The sequence below is a fragment of the Monodelphis domestica genome, chromosome 6 (assembly GCF_027887165.1).
Source record: "Monodelphis domestica isolate mMonDom1 chromosome 6, mMonDom1.pri, whole genome shotgun sequence".
Taxonomy (NCBI): Eukaryota; Metazoa; Chordata; class Mammalia; order Didelphimorphia; family Didelphidae; genus Monodelphis; species Monodelphis domestica.
In genome coordinates, this window is record NC_077232.1 from 230,484,681 (window position 1) to 230,500,891 (window position 16,211).

The window sequence follows — 16,211 nt, forward strand, 5'->3', positions numbered from 1 at the left end:
CAATATTATGGAGTATAGCTTATATGAAATAGCCCCAGAAATCCAAGTTCTATACATCACCAACTGTTGCATTCTGGAATAGCTTCAGCATTTCTTGTCTCCATAGCAACACTGGCATTATAGTTATATGAATATTTTCTGGGGAAAAAGGAGCTCCTCTAGATGAATGATATAAGAGCCTACATTTCAGAAATAATAAAACAGAAGAAAAGTTGTTGAAAACGTTTAAGGTCATTAGGAAATTTTAATATCTCCTGTATCTTGTTTTAATGGATACAGATCTCTACCCTTTTAACAGCCTTGGGAGGTAGGTAACACAATCACATATTCAAATCAATATCAGTACAATGGGTAATAGGGAAACTACGGGACTTTATTTAGAGGGGAAGTGGTATATTTGATGTATTTGGCATGGGAAAATCATTTGGAAGCAGTATGGAAAGTGGATTAGAATGAGGAGTGACTTGAGACAAGGAGACCAATTGGGAGTTTATTTCATAGAGATAACAATGATCTCAACTCCAAGATGGTATGGTCTTGTGAGTGAAGAGAAGGTAATGGCTAGATATAAATGCAAATGATATTGCAGAGTACAGTGGCCAACACCTGACATTTCCTGTTGTGTAGAAATGGCCATTGTTGAAGATATTAACTGTAGTATACACCTCACTGGGATATTGTGAAGAAAACCTTTTGATTTACAAACCATAAAGCCAGACAGAAATATGTTGTCATTAGTAATGGTATCAGTGTTGGTTGTTAGTAGTATGTTACCATTGGGGCCCACATTTAGCTATTGATTATTCAGTGAGGTGTAGCTAAGATTGCAGCAGAGTAGGGACAGTACAAATAAAAACCTGTAAACTTTTATTTGTAAAGTAACTTTTATTTGTAAAATTTGTAAAAATTACCAATTATATGTAATAATGATTTTCCACATAAGTTTTCTGAAGTAATATGATCCAAATTGTCTCCTTCTTCCCCTTCCCAGAGCCGGTAAGCAATTTGATCTGGTTTATGCATGGATTATCATACAAAATGTATTTCCATATTGTTCATTTTTTTAAGAGAATACTCATATAAAACCCAAACCCCAAAATAAAAACCCAAATAAGCAAAAGTGAAAAATTGTATGATTTGATATACTTTTCATCTCCAGTAGTTCTTTCTCTGAAGCTAGATTTTTTTTTTTGTCGTAACTCCCTGAGAATTGTCCTGGATCATTGTATTCCTGAGCGTATCTAAGCCTTTCACAATTGATCATTCCACAATATTGCTGTAACTGTGTTTTCCTGGTTCTTCTTATTTCACTCTGCATCAGTTCATGGAGGTTTTTCCAACTCTTTCTGAAATCATCCTGTTCATCATTCTTTAGAGCACAATAAAATTCCATCACATACCACAATTTATTCAGTCATTCTCCAATTTATGGACATTCCCTCAAATTTCCAATTCTTTGCCTCCACAGAAAAAGCTATTATAAATATTTTTGTGCAAAAAATATGTGAACTTTTAAAACAAGTGTTTAAATATTATTTTCATTTATACTGGCTTTTGTCAGACATTTAACTCATGTTGTTCAGCTGTGTACAACTCTTTGTGACTTCATTTGAGGTTTCCTTGGCAAAGATACTGGAGTGGTTTGTCATTTCCTTCTCGACTTCATTTTACAGATGAGGAAACTTGAGGCAAGCCAGATTTAAGTGACTTGCCCAAGATCATACAGTTAGTAAGTGTCTGAGGCTGGATTTGAATTCATCTCTTCCAGACTTGAGGCCTGGCACACTATCCACTGAATTACCTAGCTACCCACTTAATTCCTATATAATTTCTATTTAAAGTGTGTTAAACATTAAAGATGTCATGGAATAAGGATTATATTTTTAATTGGATTACATTTGGAATTGTAGATTTCATATTACCACTTTGTACTAGTTCTAAGGTTATAACCAGTCAAGTACTCTTTTCCAATTTTTTTCAGTATTCTGTCAGTCTTCAACTGCCAAAGAAAAGGTAGCTGACATAAAGATCTAAAAATCACCGCTCCATAAATATTAACTTTCACAAATTTGAGGGTTAAAGTAGAACATCTTTAAACATGTTTTTATGATGAGTTTTTAAAATTACAATCATGAACTATTGGAATTCATATTAGCATTTGGATTCTTCAGAGGCTACAGAAGTGAAAAATCAGAATTAGCTATGAAGAGACAAAAACTATTCCGTTAATTCCAAGTTAAGAAATTAACAGGCTTTTATTGGATATCTACCATGTGTCAGGCACTATTACATACTGAGATTACAAAGCTGAAAGAGAAAATCTTTACCCTCAATAAACTTTACATTGAATCAGAAATAACAACAGCTTCTGTGTAAGTAAATATAAGGAAATGTCAGGAATAGGATGCTATTTACTGCAGCTGAAGTAGGAGAAGCAATTAAGAAAGGCTATGAGGAGGAAAGAGATGAGAGGAAAGAGATAAGAGGTGGGATATCGTGTGTGGGGAACAGTAACCAGCCTAATTAGGCTATATAACAGTTATATTTAATAAGCTTGGTAAGACAATAACAATAATAATAACAAAATAGCTAGCTAGCATTTCTTTAATGTGGAAGTCACTTTTAGAGGCAGGTATTTGGGAGACTATATAGAAGGCTAATCCCAAAGTCAAGAAGACCTAGGTTCTAGTGAGCCAGTTATTAAATATTCAATGTGAGCATTTTATACCTCAGAAAATCTGGGCTCAATTTATTGTTTTGTTGATTGTCTAGACATAAGGAAGCGATGGGGAATATGTTAGTAATGAAGATTATCAGAATGATCATTAGTTCACAAGCTCCCTGAGAGGACAGGGACTCTTTTATATTTTATTTTTTTGAAAATTTTATTTAGTTAATTTAGAATATTTCCCCCAGGTTACAAGAATCATGTTCTTTCCCTCACCTTCCCCCACCCCCTCTCATAGCCAGCGTGAAATTCCACTGGATTTTACATGTGCCCTTGATCAAAACCTATTCCCATATTATTGTCGTTTGCACTAGGGTGATGATTTAGAGTCTCCATCCCCAATCATATTCCTATCGACCCATGTAATCAAGCAGTTGTTTTTCTTCTATGTTTCTATTCCGACAGTTTTCCCTCTGAATGTGGAAAGTGTTCTTTCTCATAGATCCCTTACAATTGTCCTGGGTCATTGCATTGCTGCTAGTAGAGAAGTCCTTTACATTCAATTGTGCCACAGTGTATCAGTCTCTGTATACAATGTTCTCCTGGTTCTGCTCCTCTCACTCTGCATCACTTCTTGGAGGTCGTTCCAGTCTCCATGGAATTCCTCCACTTTATTATTCCTTTGAGCACAATAGTATTCCATCACCAACATATACCACAATTTGTTCAGCCATTCTCCAATTGATGGGCATCCCCTCGTTTTCCAGTTTTTTCCTACCACAAAGAGCTCAGCTATGAATATTCTTGTATAAGTCTTTTTCCTTATTATCTCTTTGGGGTACAAACCCAGCAGTGCTATGGCTGGGTCAAAGGGCAGACAGTCTTTTAGCACCCTTCGGGCATAGTTCCAAATTGCCCTCCAGAATGGTTGGATCAATTCACAACTCCACCAGCAATGCATTAATGTCGGGGGCTCTCTTACCTATTTTTGTATTCCTAGCATGTGACTCCATGCCTGACACATAATAGGTGCTTAATATATTTTGATTGATTGCTTTATTAAATTTAAAACTTTGTCATAGCAGAGAGCCAGTTATCAAAAATTTAGCATTACACCCCTCTGTGTGTATATATGTATGTATGTGTACATGTTGTTTCCTTCATAGAACCTCAGGGTAAGAACTTTTCCCTAATCTTCATTTTGCTTTTCCTCCTTCTCACTCCCACCAGTGTGACTGACTTACCTGTTACAGGTTTTCTTATTTTACTCTTTATAGTTTGATCAAATTCTTGCAGTTAATTTAAATAAAGGTATATTGACTTAAGACATATATGACTGGGAAAGGTGGTGGGTCAGACCTCTGTGGAGACTGAAATGATTGGTGTATTGATGACCTCTGTGAAAGAATAAGAGAATGGTCTACATTGAGTGAATGTGGTAGAGCCTATGTAAAATATAGACTAGAAAACATGAGAATTACTCAAAGTGAGAAGGCTTTCGAATGGGTATCAGAGGAATGCCAAGTCAGACATGAAAGGTACCACTTCAAAATAGGTGAATTCTCACTGTCAAGACAAGCTGTTACCTTTAGAACTAGTATTTTGTTGTTATTCAGACATTTCAGTCATATATGACACTTTTTGACCCTATTTAGGGATTTCTTGGCAAAGATACTGGAGTGGTTTGCCATTTTCTTCTCCAGCTCATTTTATAGATGAGGAAACCGAGGCCATCATGGTCAAGTGACTTGCCCAGGATCACATAACTAACAAGTGTCTGAAGCCAGATTTGAACTCAGGAAGATGCATCTTCCTTACTTCAGGCCTGGTGCTCTATCCACTCTGCCCCTTTGCTGCCCCATATGTTCTATAGACTAGTGTTTTTCAAATTAGAGTTGTTTCCTATGCCTGCAATGTCTTTCCCATTCCCTTCCATATTGAATATCTACTTGTCCCTTAATTTTCAACTTAGATACCATTTCCTTCAGAGCTCTTCCCTGTGTTCTTCTAGATGACACTGACTTCTAACTATCCTTCCCACACTGCCCTGTGAACCCTCCCCCCTCCAACACAGCATTTTGTTTGTACCTCAGGCTTTATTAGTCTTTTCAGGACCACTTATCCTCCTCTGGTGCCCACTTGCCTCCTAGCTCTCACCTGTGGTTCCAACAAACTGTAGCACGAGTGGTGGCCACATCCTGGTAAAGTTTCTTTGAAAGCAGGTTAAACCAGGTTTGGAGTACCTGACAACCCTAAAACCTGTTGGTCAATAAGGGGAATGTTTACACTTGTGAAGATTTCTCCTAGTGGAAGGGGCAAATGAGACCATGTTAGTTGCAATGACAATGAATTTATCAGGCAAGGGGGAGTATATAGAGCTTGGTTAGACATCAAAGAAGCCAGGGTCATCTACCACATCCTTAGCCATCACCAACCATCCTGACTTTTGTCTTGGCCCTGGACTTTGATGACTGAAAGAGAGATGACTTTGTGCCACTCTGTCTCACTTAAATTCAATTTATGAATGAGTCAAAAGACATTCATTATCAGTGATGTCAGTACTAAGGACAGCAATGTATACCAATATATGATATAGTATATGATTATTTGTATCTATGCTGCATCCTTCAGTAGATGGTTTACTCCATGAAGGCAGTCACTGTGCCTTATCACAACCTAGCTTCTTCTCAGTATCTCTAGCAGGGTGTCCTACAAAGAGCAGGTACTTAAGAAATGGCTGTTCTTCTAGGATCATAGGATTTAGGACTAGAAGGGATGTAGAGATTCTCTAGTCTAGTCCCTAATTTTACATATGAGGAAACAGTCCCAGAGAAGGAAAATGGCCTTGTCTGAAATCCTACAATTCAATAAGTAGCATAATGAGAATTAGCCCTGAGACCTTTGGGCTCTATTTGGACCTCCTGCTCTTTTCATCACAACCATGCATCAGCTTAAAGTTTCACATTTCTGCTCCCATTTCTCTCAGTCACTGTCAGCATTATCCACTGTACACTCTTCTCTGTCTGGTTTCCATCTGTTTCCCATTTTGCCCAGCGTTATCCCCCATTATCACCGTATGCTACCTGTCACTCTGTTAGCACTGTTAGCATCCTCTTCTCCACCTGTCCCTTATCTGTCCCTTATTAATTCCTTTCTCTTCTGCCTATGATGCCTGTTCCTCAAGTTATAAAGCTAGCTAGCTTTGATTTAAACCCAGTCATTTCTGACATAAGTGAAACCAAGGAGAGTTGTTGCTATGGTATTTTCCTTTCTGAACAGAACTGATAATGCTTTTTGGTTGGTAGAGGGCTGGGATGTGTGTATACATGTGGGTTTTGAGGGCATAAGTATAATATATTTTTTCTTGGATTAATGCATAATGATTATATAGCCAAATAATAAATTCTTACTAATTTTTTCCAGTAAATCTAGTTTAAACCTATTTCCTCTTGAGACGGTGTGCAGTAACAGAAAGAATGCTGTAGAAAAAATAAGAAGTGAGTGGAAATTGCAGCAGCAATGTTACCAGTATTTAATGAATAAGCATAATTGAGAATATTTGTTTCATTTCCAAAAGGAAATATGTATTGCCTTCAGTTCACTTTATTCAGAATAAGTGTTTTGTGGGAGGGAAGGCACATTATAAGTCATTGTCATCCTATATGAAAGTGCTCTGTATCTTGATTAAATTACTACTCTATGCAGAGGATGCCAGAAAATGCTCTAGTTAATTCAGGTTTTTCCTCCCTCCCTCCCTCCCTCCCTCCCTCCCTCCCTCCTTCCTTCCTTCCTTCCTTCCTTCCTTCCTTCCTTCCTTCCTTCCTTCCTTCCTTCCTTCCTTCCTTCCTTCCTTCCTTCCTTCCTTCCTTCCTTCCTTCCTTCCTTCCTTCCTTCCTTCCTTCCTTCCTTCCTTCCCCCCTCCCTTCCTCCCTCCATCTCTCCATCTCTCCCTCCCTCTCCCCCCCTTCCTAGTGATTATTTTCTAGGTCAAAATACTAGAATTGATTTCTCAGTTAGGTAATGGATAGTTTTAAGTTTTATAACTTAATTATATGTGGAATTGAATCATGAAATAAGTTGGAAAGGTTAGGGGAGATGGCTTACTGGACTTAATTTTCTGAGTTATAGTAATTTTGGATGAAGTGAAATTGGTATTCTCTTGGACAATTTAGGCAAATTACAAACTGACTCAATTTAATTAGGATTTTGACCTAATTTGACAAAAATCACACTTTTTAGAGTATTGGAGATTAAAGTGAAAATAGAACCAGAATTCAATTTTACTCTTTCAGAAGAAATGTAAAAGTTTCTGTAGGTTATCAATAAAAATCACAGACTTGAAGGATTTAAAGCTGGAAGTCACCTTAGAGATCATCTGGTTGGATTGAGAGAGAGAGTCTATGGAAGAGATTTACTTTCTACCCTCAATTTTATTAAATAGGATTTTGATTTTCAGTTTTGAGGTCCTTTTAATATTTTAATTTTAATAATAGATAATAATAATTTTAATAATAGAGCTTTCATTGCTTCTCTAAGGTAACTTCATCTGATAACTCTTGTGGAGGGACAACAGGAAGTTGAATGAAAGGAAGTGGGGAAAAAAGGTATAATCCAAAAGAAGATGATAGAGAAAGTGAGGATCATGAAGATCTGTCTTTTCCTTATACATAAAAATCTGGAAGCTACTAGGGCTGGATATAGCCTTTGAGAGAAAGCTTTGTGATTATGGGAAAGGTGCTGTAAGCCTTGGGAGTTGCCTTCTGAGTCAGTAAACCAAGGCTGGTTTACTGCAGTGCAGGGGCAGCTGGGTGGTGCAGTGAACAGAGCACTAAGCCTGGAGTCAGGTAGATCTGAGTTCAAATTCAGCCTTAGATGTGTGATCCTAGGCAAGTCACTTTATCCTATTTGTCTCAGTTTCCTCATTTGTACAATGAGCTAGAGAAGGAAATGGAAATCTACTATCCTTGGCCAAGAAAATCTCAAATGGGATCATGCATGATTGAAAAACTTTAAATACATTTTGAATTTGACCACTTCTCAATCATGATTGAATGACTAAACAAACACTAACAACAAGGGGTTCATAAATTGGGATCCACGGACCTCCTTTCCACCTTACTCCCCTCTAAGGAGACCATGAATTAAATTAAATTAAAGGATTCATGAATTTGGATGGGAAAAGTTCATCTATATTTCAAAATGATTAGTTTCCTTTTTTATGTTTTGAATCTTTATTCTGAGAAGGGGTTCATAGGTTTTGCCAAAGTGCCAAAGGAGGATATGATGCAAAAAAAAGGATTAAGAACTCCTCTGCTAGTAGGCTGCTGAGGGACTAGCTTTGCAGATCAATTCCTCTTGAGTGGAACCACCTCCTTCCTGCCTGTGGCCTCAACAGTTTTATAATAATTCCTATTTAGATAGTTCTTTAAGTTTTACAAAGAATTTCCCTTGCACCAATGGATGAGGAAATTAAAGCTTAGGAGTTATGTGAATTTTCCAGAGTTTACAAAGCTACTAAATGTTGAGACTGGACTTGAGACCTAGGTTTCCTTCAGGTCCAGAGCTCATTTCCCCATGCCAGGCTAAACATGTGTAAAGGGGGTGCTGAAAGACCAGGCAAATGCTAGCCTGGCTACGTTCCCAGCAATACACACTACCTTCTTGCCAAAAACTTAGACTAGGAATTTTAGAACTGGAGGGCACCTTAGAGCTCTATGCCTACTACTTCTATCATTTTCAGAGGCTCAGAGAGACTGGCTTTTTTTAATGTAAAGTCATCTGTGGTAGTCCTGTCTTTCTGTGTCCTAGCATTTTTGCCAGAATGCTACCAATAGGCATTCTGGTCTTTATCATAATGATATTCTTAGAACTCCTTTTCAGAAAAATATGTTTACATCCCCAGATGTGGCAACACAAAAGACTACTTTTGTCTCTGATATACCAAGAAAGGCATCCCTTTGTATATTTTTAAAAAATGTTGTATTGATACTATATATATATATATATATTCCTGGCCTTTCCCAATAGCCCCAGTAAAACCCTCCCTTATTTTAAAAAACACTAACAGGGAGCAGCTACTCATTTGGCTCACATGTGACCTCAGACATTTCCTAGCTGTGTGACCCTGGGCAAGTCACTTAACCCCCATTTTCTAGCCCTTACCACTTTTCTGCCTTGGAACCAATACAGAGTATTGACTCTAAGATGGAAAGTGAGGGTTTAAAACAAACAAACAAATACATTCAAGCAAATCAAATGGACATTTTGATCACATCTAACTATGGATGCCCCGTTTTTCCCCTTACCCATTGTCCAATGCCTCTTTAGCTGGAGGAGGGTGAGATTTGTTTCATTATTTCTCTGTGGTTTCGATTCTCTTTTTCTTGATTCCTCTCATGTCTGGGCAAGATTTTACAAGATTGTATTAGGCAGTCAGACAGAGTTAGCTGGAAGGGAGAGAAATGAAGAGAGACATACAGATAGAGGCGAGGGGAGAAAGAGAGACAGACAGACAGACAGACAGACAGAGAGGAGAGAGACAGACAGACAGAGACAGAGAGAGACAGAGAGAGACAGACAGAGACAGAGAAAGACAGAGAAAGAGACAGAGACAGAGAGAGACAGACACAGAGAGACAGAGAGGGATGGAGAGACAGAGAGAGAGAGACAGAGAAAGATGGAGAGACAGAGAGTTAGAGAGACAGAAGGAGAGGGAGAGGGAGAGGGAGACATGTGACCTCTTCTTACTTTGAGTGGCAAAGCAACACTTATGTCAAATGCTATTAACTAAGGAAGGACTCTTGATCCATCGCTGGTATGTGGAGAATGGAAAGAGAGGTGAATAACCTTATTTCTTTTCCTCCTAAATTCCATCCTGATAACAGGAGAAAAGCATACATGACCTGCAAGACATTAAAATCCTTGGGCAATGAGGATCAGGTGCTGAGATTAAAAAGTTTTTTAAACCAGCCTAAATAAAACCTTAGGGTGAATGCAAGTTTCTAAACAAACTACGAAGTACAATATTTCTATCAGTAAATGATGTTTAATTTTTAAAGAACACAGAAGACCCTTTGAAGGCAGTTTTAAGGAATGGGTGTGGAAGGGGGTGTGGGGGAAGGAAATCTCAGCAGAATGCTTTTAGACGTTTCCTGTTATATAAATGCTACATACTTCTCATACCATTAAACTCATTGCAAAAAGGGAGTGAGGCCCATTTGGGACTCATAAAAATCACTGTTTAAAGGAAAGAATGTAGACACTGTATAGCTCAAGTTTCTATAAAGTGAGCAGAGCATGTATCCTCCCATTTTGCAGATGAGAAAAACTGAGATCAGATAATTAAAAAGTCTTTAAAATTGGCTGAAATAGCATTTTAATTAAAAAATTCTATGCAGGTGCTTTTGAATATGATCGAATGGCATATCCTTGGACAAGAAGCAACAGAGAGAACTTTTTAAAAAGTACATGTGATTTTGTGGTATTCTAAGTGGCTGTTTTAAAAGTTAAATTTTGCATAAACATTTCTTATACTAGCTTTTGTTATGTCCTAAAAGAAATTCCTTGCTGCATTTATGTTAAATAAAATCTTATCAAAATGTGCTTTGATGAACTGAATACTATCCTTATATCAACATTTGAGTGTCCATTTAGTAAATTGTTATATTTAAATGAGAGGAGTTTTTTTTTTTAAGTTAAAGCTTTTATTAAATTCTCAATCTAACATTGTGGAGAAAACTAGTTAGTGGTTGAAATAATTTTTTTTTCCTTTTAAGTCTTCGCTTTAAATTTGGCATTCCCTCCCCTTACATGATCTGGAGAGAGTGGCAAAGATTGTCTGTTCCAGCCTGCAATTTTTAAGTAGGTGAATTAGGAGATGGGAAGAGAAAAAGTTATTCCATTATTTTGCAAGCATTAATTGAACCATTTAGGGATCTAGGATTTAGTGAGGTTCATGAGGGGAGGTTGTAAGGAGCAGAACTGAAATTTGAATCTAGGTCCTCAAATTGGAATCCAGTGTGTTTTCCTTTGTACCAGGGTGTTGTGGCTTTTGATCATCCATCAGTAGTTAGCTCATCACATATACATTTATTTGATATAGCAAAAATAATTTCACATAAAGCCATCATGCTGATTGTGAAGATAAAATTTATAAAATCACAGTTCTAAAGTTAAAGGGGACTTTAGAGGCCATGCAGGTCAAGCCCTAATTTTACAGATGAAGAAACTGGGGGTTAGGAAAGTTAAGTGATCTGCCTGTCACCTCAGTAGTCAACATCAGAGGTAGGATTTGAACTCAGATCCTCTGATCTTTCCACTGTCCCACTCCCTAATATTGTCTAATTCTCTTAGGTTATAGGCTTTTTACTGGACCAGAAATTATTCTGAATGCTTCTTATCATTTTCAGTAAAGAGAATATTGCTCTGATTTACAGAAACCCTAACCCAACCTCATTTTACTGGTGGGGAATGGGGATGAGGATTGACTATTAAAAATGCGAAAGAATTCTATTTCCTTTTCTATTGAACATATACTTCCTGTGAGTCATAGGGAATTTAAAGTTAAACTATTAAGAGTGATTGTCAACTGAAGCTGAGTCAGTCAGATATGAAGATAGAGCCTCTTTGAGATTATTCTTCAAATCACTGGGAAAATATTTGAATTATTAAAATTCAGTCTAAAAGCATCAATAAAATATTTCAAGAATTCAGTCTAACTACTTTTTCAAAACACAAGATTGTGTAAAGGGCATATGTATATGAATACATTACATTGGGTTTTAGTGCTCAATGAAATTGTTTTTTGGTAATTTAATTGGGATGGCATTGAATAAGCAGTTTAGTTTAAGTAGGTTCTTTCATTTTAATTATATTGGCTCTGTTTACTCATGAACAATGAATGTTTCTCCATTATTTAACTCTGACTTCATTTGTGTAAAAATTATATTCATATATTTCCTTGGTTTGTTTTGGCAGGTGTTATGTCTATGGTTATTTTAAATGAGGTATCTCTAGCTCTTCTTGCAGGTCTTTGTAGTTGATAGATAAAAATGCTGATGATTTATTTCGGTCTTTTTTACATCTTAATATTTTGCTATAATTATCGATAGTTTCCATTAACTTCTTAGTTGAATCTCTAGGATTTTCCACGTATACCATCATATTCTCTGCAAAAAGAGATAGTTTTCTTCTTTGTCCATTGTAATTCCTTCAATTTCCTTTTTTGTCTTATTGCTATTACCTACTTTTCTAAGATAATATTTTATTTTCCCCTATTACATATAAAATACTCTCAACATTCATTTTAAAAATTGGGGGTTCCAAATTCTCTCCCTTCTCCCTCCCTCATTTTATTCTTCCCCCTTCTCTCCCTGAGATGGCAAGCAATATATAGAGTTTATGTGTGCATTATTTTCATTTCTAATACATTATTAAATAATATTGATCATAATGGCCATTCTTGTTTCAGTCCTGATTTTATTGGAAAGGCTTCTAGCTTATCCTTTTTACTTGCTGTTGGTTTTAGGTTAGGTGCTTTAAATCATTTTAAGGAAAAAATCCATTTATACCCATGCTTTCCAATGTTTTTTAATAGAAATGAGTGTTATATTTTGTCAAAGGCTTTCTCTGCAACTATTGTATAATCATATGATTCTGTTTTGGTATTATTGATAGAATCAATTGTGTTGATAGTTTTCCTTCTACATCAGATTATTGGGCCTATCAAACAGCATGTATGAATTTCTGTATAAGATTGTGACTGTTACAGTTTTACAGAACCTCATAGAATCATTGCATTTTAGAGCAGATATTGTTTTAAATCATCCTCTTCTGCTTTCTTATTTTTGAGGGAGGTGGTAGGGGAAACTGAGTCCTGGACAGTGGAAGCAACTTGTTCATAGTCTTTTAGCTAAATACATGGTGGTAGAAGTCTAAGACTGTTGTCAGCTGTAAAACTTGGTCAGATCACTTACTTAATGTACTTACTTAATGTAATTCTTAATGTACCATTAAGATCAACTAAAGATATAAACTACAATTTTATAACAGTAAAGTAAAATGGTTACTCTGTAATGACATCGAGACTTTTCTGCAAACGGTCAGTTAGGAAAGATGTCCAGTGAAACAAGTGTCTTTCCATTCACATCCATGTTTCTGGAAGACATGATTGGAAGAAATGTTTTCCAAAGAGGTTTTAATGGTTCTCATGTTGCTACTGCTAACCTAAAATTCACACTTCATTTGTAAGCATGTTAAAGTAAGGGAAAAGGCAGGTTGTCTTTTTGGTAGCAAAACTAGGTTTAGCTTCCCCAAAATGACAGCAGCTGTAGCAGCAATATCCTCCCAGGAGTCAGCACGCCTTTGTGTAATCTAGATTGCATTGTATTTGAATTTCTTGCCTAAAGCTCAAAGGTCATGCATATTTTTATGGCCGTGGTATGATCTCTGAACTAGGCATGGTTATCACACATTCTTAACATTCCATGAGTCTAATTTTTAGGGCTCATATGATCTAGTGCTGTGTAAAGGGAAAACAAAGACAGATTACAAGGAAAATTGCACCCAAAAAGTATGTATGAAATAATAACTCACAGTTATAGAGTGTTTAATGGCTCACAAAGTGCTTTCCTTATGACAAGTCTTAAGTTAATATATTAAAATGAAGCTAATCTTAGCTTATGAATGGATTTTTAATAGGATGGCTACATTCCTCGGGCCACCTAGGAACATTTCTCAGCTTTATGGTATTTAATGCCCTCTTTATTCCTTGAAAGACCAACTTGTGGATTTCTTTCTTTCTATTTTTTTTAATCTTACCTTCTGTCTTAGAAACAATTCTGTGTATTGGTTCCAAGGCAGAAAAGTGGCAAGAGGTAGGCATTGGGGGTTAAGTGACTTGCCCAGAGTGACATAGCTAGGATTTGAACCCAGGAACTTCTGTCTGACTTGCTATCCATAGAGCCACCTAGCTGTCCCCTTCTGGAGTTCTTTTGATGTCATTTTATGAAATATGTGTAAGGAAGATCTGCAGGGCCATGATGAATTGAAATGCCTAGGTCTCTGGTGCCATCCAAGAGCCAGGATGGAAGGTACGGGTCATAGGGATCACTTATACTGTTTAGGGGTTCAGGAGGAAGAGCAGATATTCTGATCTGTGCCCCTGTGTGGCTGCCCGACTATTATTTCCTTAATTTTCACACTAGCCTTCTTTACTTTTCCTATCATTTCTTTTCTTTTTAAACCTTTAGCTTCTGTCATAGTATCAATTCTAAGACAGGAGAGTGGTAAAGGCTAGGCAACTAGGATTAAGTGACAACTGGGGTTAAGTGACTTGCCTAGGGTAATGAAGCTAGGGTAGCTGAGGTCAGATTTGAACCCAGGTCCTTTTGACACCAGGCAGGGCACTCTATCTACTATGCTACCTAGCTTCCCCTGGTCTTATTTTCTATAGATTTCGTGTACACACACACACACACACACACACACACACACACACACACACACACACACGCATATGCATGCTTCTTTCGGAAAAAGGAGTTTCTTATTCTTTAGTTTTGAAATAGCATCATTTGTCTTTCACACCCTTCGTTCACTTATCATGGCTTCTTGTTGGAATGAGAGGATCTTTTCTGGGTAGCTAGCTTTTCTTTCTTTGCCATTTAATATTTGTAGAACATCTGCACCTGAAACCAGGAAACCTGGCCCTGGCCCAAGTGGGTAAGCAATTTCATTTCCTTTTTTTTAAGTCTTCATTTATTATTTTTTAAAATTACATATAAAAACAATTTTTGACAATTGGTTTCTGAATTTTTTTAATTCGAGTTTTCTCCCTCCCTCCCTTCTTCCCTCCCTCCCTGGGACTCTAAGTAGTCTGATCTAGGTTATATCATTGCTGAGCAATTTTGTCCCTTTCCTCAAAAGCAAGTGCCAGGAGTGATTCAATACTATATTTAGTAAATATGTAACAACAGGTTGTTGTCCTAGAGTCCAAGAAATCAGGAGATCCATATATAGCCCTGGTGGACTTGGTAACACATAATATTTGTTTCTTTTAATTTCCATTTTCATTGCTAACAATGTTTCATCTCTACTTGTCTCTCTCTTCTGTTAATAGAGAAACCATTTAGGCAACATGATGGTATAATGCTTGCAAGTTCTGTGTTTATCATTTTCCAAACGAAAGGTCACTTTAGAAGAGAGTGATTGATCTACCTGACTTGTTTGCAACCAGTTGGTACAAAAATGAAATTCCAAACAAAAACCTGTTTCAGCAACTGGGTGGTGCAGTGGAGAGAGCTCTGGGTGTGGGTGGATTCTACCTTAGAAATTTACTCCCGGGGCAACCCTTGGGAGAGTCATTTAATTTCCAGGTGTTATTATTCTCCTCATTTACAGATGAGGAAACTGAGGCTGAAGCAAGTGAAGTGACATGCCCAAGGGTCACACAGCTATTGAGCAGCTTCCTCATTTATAAACTAGGGATAATAATAGCACAAATTTCCCAGGGTTGTTGTGAAGACCAAAGAGATAATCTTTGTAAAGCAATTAGCACAGAGCCTGATGTATTGGAATTGCCCTATAAATAAATGTTAGCTATTATTATTATCATTCATTAAAATTTTTTAAAAGTATGTTGCTTTTAGTGATGGATATTTGCTTCAATATTCAAGGGGTAAGGTGGATGAGCCCTCCCTCCATTAGGACTGTGTGAATAGCAATCTGGAAGGAAGAGAGAGGTGGCTTAACTCGGAAGTGAGCAGGGACAGTTATGGGAGATGTAGCTGCATAGAGAAGTTAGTATCTTGGTGATGTATGATGGCTAGCAATTGAGATCATAGGGAGCAGAGTGCTCACTGAAGCTGTCCTAGGTGCTGGGAACATAAAGACAATAAACAATTTCTAAGTTTTCATAGGGGAGACATCAAGGACATATAAAGATATATTTGGACAAAATAGAAATAAGTCCAAAGTAGTTCAGTACCAGGCAGTTTGAGAGGGCAGGGATCAGGAAAGGTTTAAGTAGAAGATGGTTCTCCAATTGTATTTTGAAGGAAGTGATGGATAGTAATCAGTGTATGCCAGGAATGAAGGAGAGCCAATGCAAAGGCATGGAGAAGAGAGATGGGATGTTGTGTGTGAGGGACTGAGAGGTCAGTCTGGTTTGACTGATGAAGGAGGGATTAGGAGTAGTTTACACCAAGGCAGTAAAGACAGGTTGGAGCAAGGTTAGGAAAGACTTTAAAAGAGGAGTTTGTATTTTATTTGATAGGACTAGGAAACTTCTGGAGTTTTGTTATGTAGGGGAAAGACATGATCTTATGACATGTGTTTAGAGAACAGAATTTAGGCAGCAGTTAGGAGGAGGAACTGAAGTAAGGAGAGACTTATGACAGGAAGACCAATTAGGAGGACATTGTAATAATCTAGGATTAGTAGACTTGGAATCAGTAAAACTCCTCTTTCTGAGTTCAAATCTGGCCTCAGACACTTGGGAGACCCTGGACAAGTCATTTAACTCTTATTTTCCTAAATTTCCTCA

The 16,211-nt window shown here is 37.2% G+C and overlaps 1 protein-coding gene across 3 annotated transcripts in view; it reads left to right on the forward strand.

Annotated features, from left to right (window-relative positions):
- The window catches only part of WWC2 (WW and C2 domain containing 2), a 253,145-nt gene that overhangs the window by 69,360 nt on the left and 167,574 nt on the right, over positions 1 to 16,211 (forward strand). Inside the window, exon 1 of one of the 3 annotated variants that reach the window (XM_007496083.3) lies at positions 53 to 307. The exons of the other annotated variants lie outside the window; for them this stretch is intronic. Within the exon in view, the coding sequence (XP_007496145.1) occupies positions 270 to 307 (38 nt within the window). The 5' untranslated portion in view covers positions 53 to 269. Of the gene's footprint in view, positions 1 to 52; positions 308 to 16,211 lie in introns of those variants that run through there. 3 annotated transcript variants of the gene reach the window in all.